Genomic DNA, 16,902 nt, shown 5'->3' with positions numbered 1-16,902 from the left:
TATAAAGAAAATCCATGTTACTGAAATTTTTTGGTCGGTGTGTTACACAGAAAGGTGTCCGTGTTCTCATTTAGCATTTCATCATTTTCTAAGTCATATTATATATTTTTTTTAAAAGTCGCCTGTTGAAGAAGAATTATATGCATAAAAGAGTTAAAAAGAAATAATTGATTGATAGATTTAGTTTATTTTACTTGGCTTTCTGCCATTTTTGGCTAATTGGAAAGATGAGAATGAGGGATAATATGATGACATTGACGAAGGGACACTCACAAAGAACACCATGTGGGGATTCGAACCTGATGCCCTTGTCGTAGCACGCTGTTATAACCAATCCGCCGCGGAGGTCAGCATTAAAAAGAAATAAACTCTAAGTGACAATCAAGTGAACCAACCATTTCTGTAATGAGAGAAATATTTACAATACTGTTATTGAAGTAGCAAATAATTTTTACGAGCAGCTTTAATCTAACAAATGTAAGATGGCTAGGGCCTGACAGAATGGCTTTTTCATTGGGTGACGCGTGGTCAGAACATCGAGTCTCATTGTCACTTTTTTCTGACCTTCGAGACAGAAGCGCCTTTATTCTCAGATATCTAATCGAGACTAGATTAAAGTAGAATCTGAACCAATGCCTCCAGGAGGAACCGAACCTTCTACTTCTTGATTATAAGGCGAGAGCGTTAATCACTACATTATCCTTTACAATCACTATCCCGACTTTTTCGAACAGTAGTAGACGAGATTCAGGCAATATGTTATCTTTTATTTTCTAGGGGCTATATTTTAACATACTACTGTTAAAAAAATCACATATTCCCCTCCACCCAATCCCTGCTCCGTCCTGTGCCTACCCTTCCAGAGACAGCACGCTTCGCCACTGGTAATAACGCCATGTTCTTAATTACAAGTAAAACATTCACATTATCATAATTACAAGTAAAACATTCACATTATCTTAATTACAAGTAAAACATTAACATTTTCTTTACTAAACTGTACTAGGAAAAATAATTACTGTAGTAAATTATTAGAAAAAGCATGAATACTTGGCACGTGCATTTGAGTATGGCAGCCACACACACACACATTCGTGGTGCTACTCATCGCTGTCAGAGATCATTGCACAACCCTCGTCACACAATGTGCACAGGCCACACTTGTTGATATTGCCTGAATCACACATTTCATGATACCAAACTTTGCATTCTATGCACTGTATCCAGTTTTTACGAATTCTGTCATCATGATAGTATCCTCCACAGTCTCCACAATACAAGTCCCGGTCCTTCTTTTTGGAGCAGGTGGAGCTGTACTGTTTGTTTGTGCCTGACGAAGCGGAAGAGGATTGTTCTGCAAACAAGGTCCGTGTCACCAATACTCCTTTGGTATTTAGAGAGCGACGCCTGACAGTGCTCCTCTCTATGTTAGGAGTCGGTAATACCTTGTGGATGGATAGGGTACTTGTTTCTGGTGAATGGGGTGTAGGCGTTTTTTCAGTTGTGGTTGCTACAAGGGTCGTTCAAGGTTGACCGGGACTTTTATTTCTGCAGAGGAAATAGGTAGCAGAAGAAACACCAAACTATGTCAGTTTTTCAAAGTATTCTCTGTGCGCGCCGAGGCACCGTTGCCATCGTTCTGGCAGCTCCCGAATTCCTTTGGCGTAGAAAGAACTTGGTTGTTGTCGTAGCCACTGGAGGACATCGCTCCGCAGTGCTTCGTCTGTTGTGAATTTCTCCCCTCCCAGATGGTCTTTAAGGGGTGCAAACAAATGATAATCACTGGGGGCTAAATCCGGACTGTAGGGGGGATGGGGCAGAACTTCCCAGCGCATGTCGGCCAGAGTTGTTGTTGTCACATTGGCCGTGTGAGGGCGGGCATTGTCATGGAGAAGAATGACATTTTCAGACAATATCCCAGGTCTTTTCTTGCGAATGGACTTTCGTACAGCACCACTCAACAATGTGGAGTAATACTGGGCATTAATCGTGCTCCCTTTGTCCAGAAAATCCACATGAATAACGCCCTTCATGACCCAGAAGACACTTGCCATGATCTTTCCAGCGGACGGCTGCGTTTTGCTTTTCTTGGGGGGCGGGGAACCTTTATGCCGCCACTCCATGCTGCATCTTTTGGCCTCTGGGGTTGAATTGTGCAACCATGTTTCATCACACGTGATGATGGATTGCAACAATTCATCACCTTCTGCTCGAAACCGATTCAGAAGCTGTTCACAGACCGTCCTGCGTGTCCACTTCTGATCGAATGTCAGCTGGCGGGGAACCCTCCTCGCACAGATTTTGCGGAAGCGTAAGTGGTCGTGAATGATTGTCTCAACACTCCCGACACTGATATTCACCTCGGCAGCAATATCCCGCACTGTTACTCGCCGGTTCTCAAGAATCATTTGCTCAACACGTGCGATATTCACTGGTGTGACTGCAGTCGGGCGAATGTGTCCATGCGCTTCATTTGTCACCAGCTCCCGTCCTTCGCGAAACTGCTCACACCATTCGTACACTCTTATCCGCGACATCGTTTGTTCACCATACTGTGCTTGCAATCGTCTGAAAATCTCAGCTGGTTTCACTTTCTCCTTCACGAGAAATTTGATTACACACCGCTGCTCCACAGCCACAGACACACTGCTTGCCGCCATGTTCGCTGCAACTGCTGCGCATGCGCGAAATACGTCATGCCGGGCGCTAGTTACTCGCGAAGGAATACATTACGTCACCCGCACGTTTCATCATGATCCGGCTCTTCGTCGATTTTTTACGTACGAAAATCCCGGTCAACCTTGAACGACCCTTGTAGTTCTCGCTCTGAGACTTCACTCGGGGCAAAAGCGTGGTCCGTAATAACGCACCTGTTGAAAGGATAGATGCCTGTAGATGTAAAGCCTGCAATTGCATTCTTAGATGTTGCAGAACGCAGGCAAGCGTGTGAGAACAGTTTTGGGAATTTCAGCTTCCCAAGTGCTCTGCCAGGATACTGTCGTCGATAACTATCAACTGATTCATTCCAGTACATTTTCAGGGACTTGAAGACACTCTTGTCCAGTGGATGAAATTCGTGAGTACAGTGTGCAGGCAGACACAGAAGTTGAATATTCATGTCTTCAGCAGCATTTACAATTGTAATGTCAAGATGACTGCTATGACCATCTACAAGAAGCAGCGCTCGGCCAGGTAACCGGTGGTCGTTGAAATGTCCAAGGAATGTAAGGAATTCAGCCTTTGTGATGTAGCCTTTAGGAGTCATAGCGTAGATGCTGCCTGGGGGAAGACCGTCACCAAATTCCTTCTTCCCATATTTCCCCTTGTACAAAACCATTGGAGGAATCCAATTTGATCCAGAAGCATTGGTGCATGCAACAATAGTCACAGTTTCACCTATCTCACCGTGTGTAGCATTGTGAACTCCTTTGCTCCCTTTGAGTGCAAGAATTTTCCGATTGTTGTTGTATGTTAGTTGTAATCCCGTTTCATCTGCGTTGTAAATGAGTTCTGGTTTGGCTTCTAACTTTAAAGTTTCAATTGTATTCTCAAGGAGTGTATAAAAATCATTCACTATTGTTTTGTTGAATTTCATGAGTTGCCCGTAGGATAAGTTTTCCGCCTTTCTGCAAACGATGTCTGGATGCCTTGAACTAAATGCATAAAACCAGTCTTTTCCAGCTATCCCATTTCGAAAAGAATTGCTTAGTTTGTTTTCTTCACAGATTCTGTAAGTGGCCTCACAAAGTCTTTTCTGGTTAAACCAAATCCAACTCTCTGTAAACGAATAGTTCTCTGTCTTAATTCCAGTTCCAGTTCCAGCGATACCCAGTCCCTCAAAGTTCTGCGAGGAATTTGGAACAAACGTGCAGCACATGCTATCTTCATCCCATGTTTGATGGCCGCCATAGCTTGCCTCAAGTCATCTACTGACCATTTGGCCCGTATATTTCTACATTTCCTCGCCATCTGAAAGAGGAAATTAACTGAGAATAAGTATCTGTACGCCTCGAAAGTAACTGAGCAAGGATAAACCTATTTTCGAAATCAACATTTCCTTAAATTTGAGTTTAAATTGAGTGGCGTTATTCCCCGACACGATGATGGCGTTATTTCCCGAAACAACAGATTGCAGTTTAACCAACTGTTCTAAACTTACGATACCGACCATGAAAACCGTACACACATCATTCACTTACGTAATAAACGTATTGTGTACGTACAGCATTGTTAACATTTGAAATCTAATCCTTCAATAGAAAAACACTCACCTTTGTCGGCGCGCTGAAAATGTGGACCCTTTTTCCTCGAAACGCAACTCAAACGTCTACACTGTTCAAACTGTTTCTCATAAATGAAGGCTCGACAATGGCAACCGTTCTTATCAGCAATGCTACCAGGCACCATTGTTTATCGCACAACGGTGAGTCACCCCTTAACTTTACGTGCGTCCATGCTTTCAGAGTTGAAACTTTGAAATGGCGTTGTTTCCCGCCTGGCGTTATTCACAAAAGTTACCCTATAGTGGTCCGGATGCCACTTTAAACTGTAGGTCCAGTCCCGATTAGCCTTACTGTGCACAAAGTGGACTTAAAACACCAGATAATTAATCAATCTACTTTACACTGAACAGTCAATAATAAAATAAAATGAAAGATTCAATTTTGTTCCTAAGGCCGAGAGCCTCACTCCTTTCATTTCGCTTCCTGCTTGTTAGTATTACATAAGAAAAGCTTTCAAAACATCACACAGCGTCACTTTAAAAGCATACACAACTTCTTATCTTCGTGGCCATCGTGTTGGATTAAGCATTTTGATAGCTGAGTTTGGCTTATTTCCTGTTCAAGATTTGAACTCTTAACAAAAAAAAAAAAAAAATACACATTCTGAACTGTTTCAAAAAACTGTTATTTCCCGGTTACCTTCTACAGTACCTTTGAGAATGAAATGTAAATTATGACTAGCGCAAAGTGTGTAATAAGCTTGTGGTACTGACGTACATAGGGGGAGAGCTGATGGTGCTATAGCCTCTCACGAGATTTTGAGAGAACTAGTTCAAAGTAACAAGATGATAACCCGATGAAAGACACAATTTTCTCACAACTAGACAATCGTTTTAAAGGGTATGAAAGCAGTTGTAGACACACAGAAAGTGATAGAACTTTCTTTGTGTTAATTTTTGTAGACACTGAGCTTCGCAACAAACCTGAAAGAAATTGAAAAAAAAAGAAAAACATTTCCAAATTTTTATTTCAGCCACAAATATCAATTAGAAGTTCTTTCAAACACAAGATAATGAGCATGAATGACGTGAAAGAGCTTGCTGACCTGACATTCAGTTATTTTCATGCATGCGCGGCTCGTTTCACGTCTCTCTGTCCCTGTCACGGTAGCAAAGGCAGATTCTTAATTGAAAATTATAAAAACCTATTTACACAGTACAATCAGTCAGGAACGCTTTATTGTTCTAGCTTTACTTTCAATTCAGAATGACAGAGCATCCCCCCCAAAAAATTGAGTCTATCAAAGTGATCGATACTTTTGCAGACAAAAAGTCAAGCAAAAATCCTTCAAGACTTGAATCTATCGTTCATTTAACCATTAATCTTGATTTCTTAATGATGTATTGTATTTCACAGCATATATTTTATTAGTTACTTTGTTCATGCTCTTATTATTATTATATAGCATTTGTCAAAAACAAATAAACTCATCTTTAATAATAATCAAGAGAATTATACTTCTTTACCACTCCATATGATAAATTTACACATTTTTTTTTGTATTCGTAGAACCAGCCCCTATTATAGCACTAACTGGAGGGGCCCACTTGAGTAGTCTGTCCCGGGGCCCCCACGAATCTCGTTACGCCCCTGGCTTATGGGCCACGAAAAGTGAAGCCACTTTTGCGAATAGTTGTTCCATGTAACCGGGGAAGAACGGTTTCATGTCACCATTCATCCTAATCGTTGCGATTAACCTAAAGCGCTATCAAATGCGAAAAATACCAAGAAAAAATCTATATACTATACTGGCAACACTGCTACTGAGTGGATCCAGACATGATGACTTTACGCTTTTCTTAGCAGCAAACTGGTATTGCTTCACCTTGACTGTTGACTCTCACCAAGAACTTCCTTTATCGAGCAGTTTCTTGTCTTCTCGCGTGAAAAGACAGTCACAACTAATTCAACACGGAAGATTAATGGGGAAGAAAAGAGATAACATTGTAACTGAGCTAATACGAATGTAGCATTGTCGGAAATTATTTGTTAAACTTACCTACACAGGAATTACTTTATCAGAACCTCGAGTGTTACATACACACCCTATTGCCTGAGTGACTCATGTTAAAGATATCTATAGATTGTCAGTGCTAACCCTTAACAGGATCTTATACTGAGTGTGAAGTAACAGGTGGACTGGGAGATGAGCAATCCTTCCCTTCAATACACCAAAATATCCCTGGCACCAAAGACAAATTATCATCTTTGCCATGCATTTATAACCACTCAACTTATTATAACACAGATCATCCACCACCTTCTGATACACTAAAGAAGGCGACGCCTTATTTCCATGAAATTTTTGCACGTAAACCTGTATAGTCACAATTCTAATCAAAGGGTCCCTGGTTCGATACCCGGTGGAGGCACATAGTGGTTCGGCTATTAGTGTAAGCTATCAGTGCAGTTTCAACCTGTCCGTTGACCCCTCCTGGAAACTGACATCGTTTAGTTCAAGTTGCAACACCTACAACTATAAAATATCATAAAACTTGTTATTGCAGGCCAGGATTCGAACCCGCAACCCTTGGCGTCGTAGGGCGCTGTAATAATCAGTCCGCCACTGATGAGCTCGGCAACTTGAGAATGTGGCCAACCAAATCGTTGGCAACTAAATCATGCCCACCCACCGGCTCCACACCGCCACTGTCCATTCCCCACAATGGTCCGCGTACGTTTCTTCCGTGATAACACCCGGCCGTCTCTCAAGATCTTGTAGCAAAGAAAATCGGATGTTTTTAACGCGCGTCCGAGAGTCGACCGATTTTGGATCGTGTGTAGAGACTTATTACCTCCAATGCATTGCTACTTAGCCGAGCAGCCGGAGAAGAAAAAAAACGATCTCGCGATCAAACGGGCGGTGTGAAAGTGGGCGTGATGTGATTGTCACCATGCTCCGGCTGTATTCACCCAACAAGGTTGCCCTGAGGTTATGGGAGTCTCGGTGAACCAAGAGCCGCGTTATTAGGAGAATTGTCGGAAAAATTCCCACCTGAAATCTCCCACACAGTGAGTCGAACCCGGGTCTCTTGCGTGGCAGTCAGATACACCACCGACCAGTTTGGAGGGAATCGTATATGTGTAAGGTACCTTTTTACCCCTTCCGAAAAAATGTATTACTGACAACCTTGCTTCAGCTGACCTCAATATGCAGGATCATGTGTGTTTGATTGACGTTCGAACATTTTTCTTGGCATAGAGTCATCAAATTCTGTAATCTTGACCTTGAACCTTTTCACAGTTCGTTGCCTCACATTTTTTAGCCTAACTCATTCATTACACAGAGGAGTGCCTTCGTTATTAGATTAGGCTTGTTAGGTTTTGTTTTCTAAGCATAAATGCAATGTCATTTTTCGGGGTTTGATTAAGGTATTAAAACAAGCATCTAAACCAGAATTTAGTAAATGATTTAAAGAACTTAAACACTGATTTATGTACGCCACTGATCATTCTCCATCGCACCCTTTTCACGAGCGGGTTTCCTCCCTGATTGTATGCAGTGAGAGCGAAAGAGCCGAAGCGAGTGGCTATTTAAAAATAAGCAGCCTGCAGTGTCAGTTCACCCTCTGCAAACAGAAAAATTGCCGGAAAATTTGAAGTTAGTTGTCGGATTTGTCTTTTTATTTTACTTGCATCATACCTGCATCTAATTAATCTGGATGGAGCGTATACAATAAATAACAATTGTTGCGGTAAACTAAGTCAAATTTCCAGAATACGCCACTGATGTGCAGCACAACAAGGAGAATAATTAAAGTCCCGGTTCTACTCTACGAGCCCTGAAAAATCTGTACCTTTTCAACCGTGCACGCGGGACAATTTCACAGATGCCACTGACATTCATTTTATTTTTCCTTTACCTTTTCTGTCGAAGAACTACTACAACACATCCAGTATGCTGCGAGCAGACTGATACTGCCCAATAAGTCGAGACCCCGAATACCTCTGGATAAAACGTTCGAAGTGTTTTCTCCGGATCAAAATCATTAAATACGATGAACATACATAGATATGCAAATTCATGCGTAACTTGAGGTAAAACACAAACCAGCGACGTCAGTCTGGTACTCGAACTTAAATTTCCGACACATAATCAATTGCTCTACAGCTGTAAATTGTCCATTCACCCTTTATGTTTAGTGTGACATGTCCTTCCCGGACGTATGAACGGCCTGTTGAAGTACACCATCCCGCCTGATAGATATGAATCTTGTGCTGGAAGTTACGAGATTAATGGAAGTGTATGAGAGAGAGATTGTGCTGTGACTGTGATTTCTTTTTGTGAGTTCGTTATGATGTACAACTTTGGTTCTTTTTAAATTGCATAATCAAGATAAATAGATTCTGAATTCATATGTTAAAACGTAAGTTCTGTGTTTTTCTGTCTATTTACTGCAAATCTTAATGTTTTCCCGTGCCCTGGGAGGTTTCACGCGTATACCACAATATAGTCTCATTTGCTCATTCTCAATTTGTATTGAGATAAATATATTCTTATGACTATTAATAATATCATATGGTTCACTCTGGCACGACCGTGTCAAGTGGTTTTATAATAGGGTGTTCATTAAGTCTGGAACCAATGAGATTTTCATTTTCTTTTCGTTCTAGTTACTGTACCCCCACAATATGCAATAGGATCCACGGTCACCCGAGTCCCGACGTAACTTAGACTTCGTCGCTGGTGCATGCGGTGAAAATCAGAAACCTGAAACATCTTTGCGAACGTAGCCTGTGCGTCTTCGAAACCAGAAATGTTGCGCCCCAAATCCAGGGAAACATGGTGAAACAGAAGTGTGCGGAAAATGGTGGTGGACATGTCGAACATGTTTTGTAGAGATGCTGTATATTTTACTAAAACGAGTTTTTTTTTTTTTACATTGCTTCTAGACTTTATGAACACCCTGCCCTGTAGAACATGTTAGGGCACAACAACTATCCTTTAGTCACATACTACTACTGCTTTGTTAAAGAATTCAGAGCTTGACAATCGCCGATTGATGGAAGTCGTCTGGTTTCAATGCTAACTACACCCAGGAGGGAATTCTCAAAAGTTGTTTCCTGATCTTGCAAAAACTGAAGTCTATGAATGCAAAAGTCGTCTGCGACAGTAATGACTTCAAAACAGGAGTGCAATATAAATGTGCATTACTATTTTCCATTCCAGTAGAGCATTTGTGTAGTATCTTATGTCAGACACAGTGGCGGGGAGCGGGAGCAGTTGACCCCCACTTTTCGCCAATTTTGCCCCCGCACTATGCTAATTCTTACCTAGAAAGGGAAATAAACTGTCTTTGCCCCCCCCCCCCAGTTCTGGCACCTTGCCCCCCCCGATTTTAGAATGTAATCGCCGCCACTAGTCAGACATAAGTTATTTTCAAGTTTGTTGTAGTAAAGGTACAGTACATTTGTAGTAGTTGTAGCTTCGCTATAAAATTCTTTCCTTGCAGCTTGTGCAAACATTTCGTTACAGGCACATTTCTTCTCGGAGTTTTTAGGCAAATTTTGTGTGTGGTTATAGTGTTTAGTTCTTTCTTGCATCAGTACAATAGAAGAAGAAGAAGAAATGTCACCACTGTTCAGCGCGACATGTTTACTTTGTTCCTTACAAAAACTTATAAATGTATCTCTCTTTAGTTCATACTCAGTGGCGTAGCGCAGTCTCCTCTGCGCCACCTAGAACTACAATGCACTACAAACACTGATGACGTCAGAGGACTGAGCGGGTTCTAAATCGTTAGCTACACTCTTCTCCCCATTCCCAGCCAAAATATATTCCTCCCTCCAATGGTCACCTACAGAAAGTTTTGTGAGGTGAGGGGCACAAATAATTTTCAAATCAGGCAGTTGTGTCCTGTGGGATTAGTGACGTAATGTTTACGTGTCATCAGAAGAAATAAATGATGAAAGAAGGTGGAGAAGAGAAGATATATATATATATGAAGGAATCTGTAGTTAACGAAAACAATGAAGAAAAATAAGTCAGATACAGAGACAAATAAGAAGAAAAGAGAAAAGGAATAAAGAAGCCATGTAGTCCCATTTCGCCTAATCCCCTTTTGCCTAATTGCTTATCAGCATAATATGTAATTTAAAACCTGGCTGCCATTTTAGGCGAAACGGGATATACCCTTTCGCCAAGTCTCATTTTGCCTAAACTGGTTGAAAGATAAATATTTCAGAGAGAAAATTTATGGTCTCTCAAAAGGGAGAAACGTGCTCTGTTTTGTTAATTCATCCTTATCTCTCCTTGATGTCACACACCTGGTTAGGTTAAGTTAGGTTAGGTTAGATAAAACAAGAACAAGCAGAAAATGAAGCATCGATGAATCTACTTGTAGTCGGCAATCCGGCTAAACGTCAGAGATTGAAGTGGAAACGTGTTAAGGATCGTCTCTGCCTACTAAAAGATAGACTAAGAAAAGGAGTCATATTTTCTTATAACTTATAGAAAATGCAACAAAAGCCCCCAGCTGCTGGATTGTGTGACAAAGTTCCTTTTTAGGAGCAACATATGACTATTTGGCTTCGTAATTAGCATCGGCACATGTTGCGAATTGTATGGTGTTTACGTTCATCACCGTCAATATTTCTCTCATTTGCAATATTTCCATTCCAATCGGTTTAGGCGAAATGTGATTAGGTGAAACGGGATATCCCATTTCGACTAAAGGGGTGGACAGCTGTCAGATTTGATTGGCAGCGAAACGGAATTAGATGGAATGGGATGCAATCAAAGAAGCGAAACGAAAGAAGAGAAAGAAAGAAGCGAAATGAAGAGAAAGGGAGATAGACAAAGAAAACCAAGAGAAGAGAAAGAATCAATACACGGAGAAAGAAAGAATTGAAATAAGAAGAAAAGGGAAAGAGAAATATAGAAGGGAAGCAGAAAGAGAGCAAATAACTGGAAGATGAAATTAGGGATAATCGTTTTACTTTAACCTCGTGGCCTGTGCTCAACTTAGAGAAATGACAAGCCATGGGTATTTTCGTTGAGTGACGCGTGGTCAGCGCATGTACTGCCTTCGTCTCTGTTCCACCTGACTTTCAAGACCGACGTTCGCTCCGACCTCTGTGGCAGAGTGGTTAACACAGAGCTCCACGACGCCAGGGGTCCCAGGTTTGAATCTTGGCCTGTACATGGGTGTTCTTTGTGAGTGTCCCTTCATCAATTTCACCATGGAAGAGCAGCTGCATAAAATAACTCGAGTCGATCAAGGCCGACTTTCGCTACTTCTTTCCAAGTAGCTCCTCAGTTGTCCTCATGATAGCGAATCAACACAGAAATTTTGGAGTTCTCGTAGAGAATCGAGCAGATTGTCGCTTGCGACAAAGGCGAGAATGGTATCCACTCGGCTACGCGGGAGTTGCAATTCTTCTCTACAACAGGTCATATTTTTCTGTTTCAGTTTTGTTGTCTACTTAAAGTTATTTCGTAGATATTTCCATGTCGTTCATAATAAAGATTCTTTTAAAAAAATATTATTATAGCATAGCGTTCTACAATATTAGGGAAATGAACAGTTTTCTATTGTTTTCTTTCACAATATGGATGTAAACTCATTGTAGAACAAGTACACAACAAATATTTACTATTTTAAGATTGTTAAATAGTAAACCACACTATTTAAAGTTAAAGTTACAATTTAAAAAAAATCAAACATAGTGTTGTTTTCGAGTATCTGCAGCGAAAAGGTCTCAAGGTTCAAAGTTCCAATGACCCAAAGTACAATATTTGTTAGTATTCCAGGACCATTTGATAGTGATTATCTTCCCTTCTATTCACCGGAAATACTTAACTGTGATATTGATAACTTCAATTATTTTCTTCACTTTTCTTTTAAAATAAAACGATACCAATAGTGGTCGAAGTTCAAATTGACCATAAGTGAATGTTTGCTCAGAATTTGGACTGGATTATCTTGTCAGCCGCGGACATGAACCGACTTTGCCTGCATGCTTTCGTGCCGAAGAACAGTTTTGCAGAGAGGTCAAGAATAAGATATCGCCAGGATTAATCATCTAGGGATGCTAAGGGGGTGGGGAATGAAATTTCGCCCTGAAATATATATATAGGGACACACACATACGTATATTCTATTGTGTCCCATCTGTGAGGCCAAAAAGCAACTAATTTCTTCTTTAACTGTTACATTTCCCCATCAACTCCACTAGAATATTCAAAGGTCAGTTACCTTCTCTCTTTGTCTTAAATAATTTATTTTTAATCATTTGGCAATTCACAGAAATTAAAATAAATTTCTTATTAATTTAAGAGGCAGTGTTTCGTCTGTCCCACCGATGACAATGAAATGCTCCATATATATGCGAGAAGGTAATTGACCTATGAATATTCTAGTGTAGTTGAGGGGTAAATGTAACAGTTAAAGGAGAAATTAATTGTTTTTTGGTGTCACGGGTGGGACACATTAGAAAACGTAAGTAAATCAAAAAGTTTAAATAAACGATTAAATGTAGACCGACACAGTGCAAGAAACAGAAAATTATTCTACACGGAAAGGTCAAGGGTCAACACGCATAGGTTTTCACCTGCAGTGCGCATGCAGGACACGGTGAATAAACTATTAAAAACTGTAGACTTCGACATGTTCACAGACTCACGTAGTGTGCTAAAAAAAAAAGATAATCACAACAATAAGTTCATAAATTGATGTAAATATTGTGTACATAGACGCCCATACTTTCATGTATTATTTTTTTCTCTTCTTTCTTGTTATTTATTCACAGTGTATTATGTTCAACATAATTGGGAAATGTATCCTGTGATGAACAAATAAATAATAATAATAATAATATGTAAAATATCTTCTACTTTCTAACTTAATTATGTAACAAGGCGTTAATAAATAAATATAATACTTGAATTTTTATTCAAAAGACAATTTTACATTGTTCACTCACAAGATAGGATAAAGTTACAACATTGCATTTAATTTTAATACTTGAGGTTCAGAGCACTTTCATATGGAATGCTCCACATGTATATATTTGAATTTAATTTCGCATAGTTGCTAATTTTGTTCCCTTCCTTCCTTTCGCACCCCATTAAATTTTATTTCGCATTCCTTTAGCACCTCTAGATGATTAATCTTGCCGCCGCCACTGTATGACTTCGTAGTGCGTTGCGCTCACAACTTCGTCACGGAGACCAGATAAAAAGGAATGCAGTCATAGGTCGTCAAGTGTGTTCCCTACTGTTTCTCTTTGACTATATCGACGCAAGTGAGTGCGTGCGTGCCTTCGAGTATGACCAGCCACTGAAATCCAGTCCGTTGCTTCTATCCTCCGGTAGGCGATCGCGTCGGTATTCCGCACCGAAAGTTCCGGGTTCGAGTCACGGCTTGGCTATAGGTGTTCCTTTGCGAGCGTTCATCTTGTCAGCATTCATATCCATCGTAAAACGGGAAGAATACAAACGAAAGTTGCATCCTGCAACCCTGCTTGTCTTTCCTAACGGACCATGCGTGACCTTCGTCTCGACCTTGCCCCTTCCCGGTCTCTCGGGCGTGGCTCTAACACGTATGAGCACCGGGAAGTTTACAGGGGAGGGGACCCGCGGGCGATTCACCTTGAAATTGAACCGTCTCCCGAGTCTCTTAAACGGCAGTATATAAAGGCCAAGCCCCTCGCACAGCTTCGAGTTCCCGAAGCACGGAATTAACCAATCCACAATGAAGGTTCTGGTGAGTATCGTGAATTTCAGCCTCAACTCTTCTATCCAAAAAGGTCCCTGGTTCGAATCAGCGTCCAGGTTTGCATGTCCCATTCAAGTCACTTCGAAACAATTTTTCGCCGACCTCAGTGCTCAGTTTCACGTGCTGCGAAGCCAGAGATTCCACGTTCGAACCGTGGTCAAAGCATGGTTGTAATTTTCTCATCGTCGCGATTAACCCAAGAGGGGTGTAAAATAACAAAAATAGAAACAAAAAACAAACTTTTCATTTCGTAGGTGGCTAATTCAAGACATTGCCTCACTTGTCAAGGACAGTTCCGAAATTCCTTGGTTCGAAATCTGGAGTAATGCTTGGTTGAGTTTTCGAAGAGGTGGGGTGATACTTGTGTTGTTCAACAAGGAGACAGTGCAGTAGGCGGGGAGATGCTTATGCAAATTATCCTATCTGGGTGATGCTTTATGAACGTTTTCTTAACAGTCGGTAACACCCCCCGCGGTTCCAGCCCCCACCCCTTCGAACACTCATAACATCTCATAAGGTATATATTCTAAGAGATATCAACATTACTTCGTCCAGTCTGTGCACTAATCTGAATTTTGCGAAAGCTCAAACTTCCTCATTGACCCAGATGGTAAAATCGACATTCAAGCTAGAGATCCCAGATAAGTCATTGGTCAACAGTCCACTGTCCATAGTCACAGTTAAGCTAGAATGGTTGAGAAAGAAATACATTACAGTCGTCAACATAATGTCTTACAATGAAGAATGAGTTTAATTTCCTTTGTGGCCATGTTCCAAGGGTCAAGAACTAAAGAGTACAGCGAGATCTTATACATATTCTTTAGAGGTATAAATGAAAAATGACAATTTATTTGATAGAATTTTTAATTACAAACTTCTCTTGAAAGAAAACACATTAAAACATATTAAAAAAAAACAACAGCTCATATTATTATCCTTTACAATATGTTTGTAATTAAGAGACTTATCGAATGAGGTATCACTAGACTACATTTTCTATTTAAAATGATAACATTCTTCAATAGGGAAGCACCCCGAAAGTATGAAATCACACTTGTCCACGCTATTCATGCGTTTTCTATCAACGGCGTTTGTATTTTCTGTCTTTCATAACAAGAATAGAAGCTTCTTGCATGTCAGAGACACGGTGCTTTGATTAAGTTTCTCGCAGTCACTGTGGCCGATAGATCTCTGTTCGAGTATTGGGTTGTTATAACATTTCATAAAATATGTACTCTAAAATATGAGTATTTCCTTTGTGTCCCTTCGTCAATTTCATCTAGTAATCATTCATCGGCCTCTTGGTGGCGTAGTTGTAACGGCGGCGTCTTGCAATCAAGGGACCCTGCGTTCGATACCCGGTGGAGGCACATGGTGGTTCAGATTCCATTTTATACAGTAGGTCCAGTCCCGATTATCCTTACTGTGCATAAAGTAGACTTAAAGTAAAAACTCACTCACTTACTCAAACTCAATCATTCGTCATCCTTGTCGCGATTAGCTTAGAGAGCCAGAAATGTGACGTAAAATATTAAATATTCATTAAGGCTTTCGCCTTGCTATCAAGTAGTACCGGTTTCGATTTCTAGTCTAAGCTCATTTCACTGGTACGAATCTTAACACGTGTAGTCCAAGTTCTGGTTATTGTCTGCGTACATTCTTTAATTAATCGTGTACTCCGGTGCTTGCCATTGCAAGTTATCGTGTAATCTGGTGCTTTCCATTGCAGGTTGTCTTATCCGCTATAGTGGCCTGTGCCCTAGCCGAGCCAGGCGTCATCGGCTACTCCGCAGCTGTTCCCGCAGCCACGGCCATCCTTCCAGGATCTGTCGCTGCCCACGCTCCAGTGGCATATGCCGCTCCAGCCTCCGTTGCCGCCCACGCTCCAGTGGCGTACGCCGCTCAAGCCTCAGTTGCTGCCCATGCTCCAGTGGCATATGCCGCCCCAGCTGCAGTCGCCGCCCACGCTCCAGTGGCATATGCCGCTCCAGCTGCAGTCGCCGCCCACGCTCCAGTGGCATACGCCGCCCCAGCCGCCGTCGCCGCTCCAGCCGTCGTCGCCGCTCCAGCAGTTCCTGCCGTCGCCAAGAGCCAGTACCACGCCCAGGACGAACTCGGCCAGGCCAGATACGGACACACCGAACCCTTCCAGGCCCACCACGCCGTGAGGGACGCCTACGGTAACGTCGCCGGAAGCTACGCCTACATCAACCCCGTCGGCCAGGAAATCCGCGTCGATTACACCGCCGGCCACGGTGGATTCCGTGCTGTCTCCAACGCCGTCCCAGTGGGCCCGGTCGCCGTCCATGACACTCCAGAGGTCGTCGCAGCCCGCTCCGCCCACCTGACCGCCGTGGCTCACGCCAGAGGCAAGCGTTCTCCAGGAGTCTTGGTCGGTGCTCCAGTTCAGTACCACGCTGCCGCAGTCGCCGCTCCAGTTCAGTACCATGCTGCCGCAGTCGCCGCTCCAGTTGCAGTTCCAGCCGCCCGCAGCGCTCTGCTCACCACCATCGTCAACACTCCAGGACACGCCGTCTCTTACCGCGTGGACTAAACTCGACAACCGAAACAAGCATTTGAATAAACAGCGGAGTGAATAAATTATATTTTTTTTCCATACATGAGTTGTTATTTTAATTGTACAGCCACTAAAATACCAGGCAAATACTAAAACCAGGCAATAACAATGGGACACATAGATCCTGAAATTCTCACTCCCCTCCAAGGCGTTATGTGTGTTGCGTAACTCTACGGCAATAAGTAGATATTAGCAGCAAATTCTCAATGGCAACTTCTACAACCGCCGTAGAGTTAGGCAACGCTAGGGTGACCAGACGTCCTCTTTTATCCGGACATGTCCTCCTTTTTAGGTGTCTGTCCGGCGTCCGGGCGGATTTTTT

The 16,902-nt window shown here is 42.0% G+C and overlaps 2 protein-coding genes across 2 annotated transcripts; one reads left to right on the top strand and one right to left on the bottom strand.

Annotated features, from left to right (window-relative positions):
• Positions 1–381: 381 nt before the first annotated feature.
• On the bottom strand, positions 382–3,595 carry LOC145985621 (uncharacterized). The gene is made up of 2 exons (XM_083119692.1): positions 2,871–3,595; positions 382–400 (listed from the first exon to the last, which is right to left on the bottom strand). Exons 1-2 carry the CDS (start codon positions 3,593–3,595, stop codon positions 382–384), a joined length of 744 nt encoding a protein of 247 aa, XP_082975818.1.
• A 10,348-nt stretch (positions 3,596–13,943) lies between these two features.
• Positions 13,944–16,619, top strand: LOC145985924 (uncharacterized). The gene is made up of 2 exons (XM_083120064.1): positions 13,944–13,990; positions 15,732–16,619. Exons 1-2 carry the CDS (start codon positions 13,979–13,981, stop codon positions 16,554–16,556), a joined length of 837 nt encoding a protein of 278 aa, XP_082976190.1. The 5' UTR covers positions 13,944–13,978; the 3' UTR covers positions 16,557–16,619.
• Positions 16,620–16,902: the final 283 nt, after the last annotated feature.

This window comes from Lepisma saccharinum, chromosome 3 (genome assembly GCF_977018435.1).
Source record: "Lepisma saccharinum chromosome 3, izLepSacc3.1, whole genome shotgun sequence".
Lineage (NCBI taxonomy): Eukaryota > Metazoa > Arthropoda > Insecta > Zygentoma > Lepismatidae > Lepisma > Lepisma saccharinum.
The sequence above is the reverse complement of the archived record's forward strand: the minus strand, read 5'-3'. Positions and strand labels throughout refer to the sequence as shown.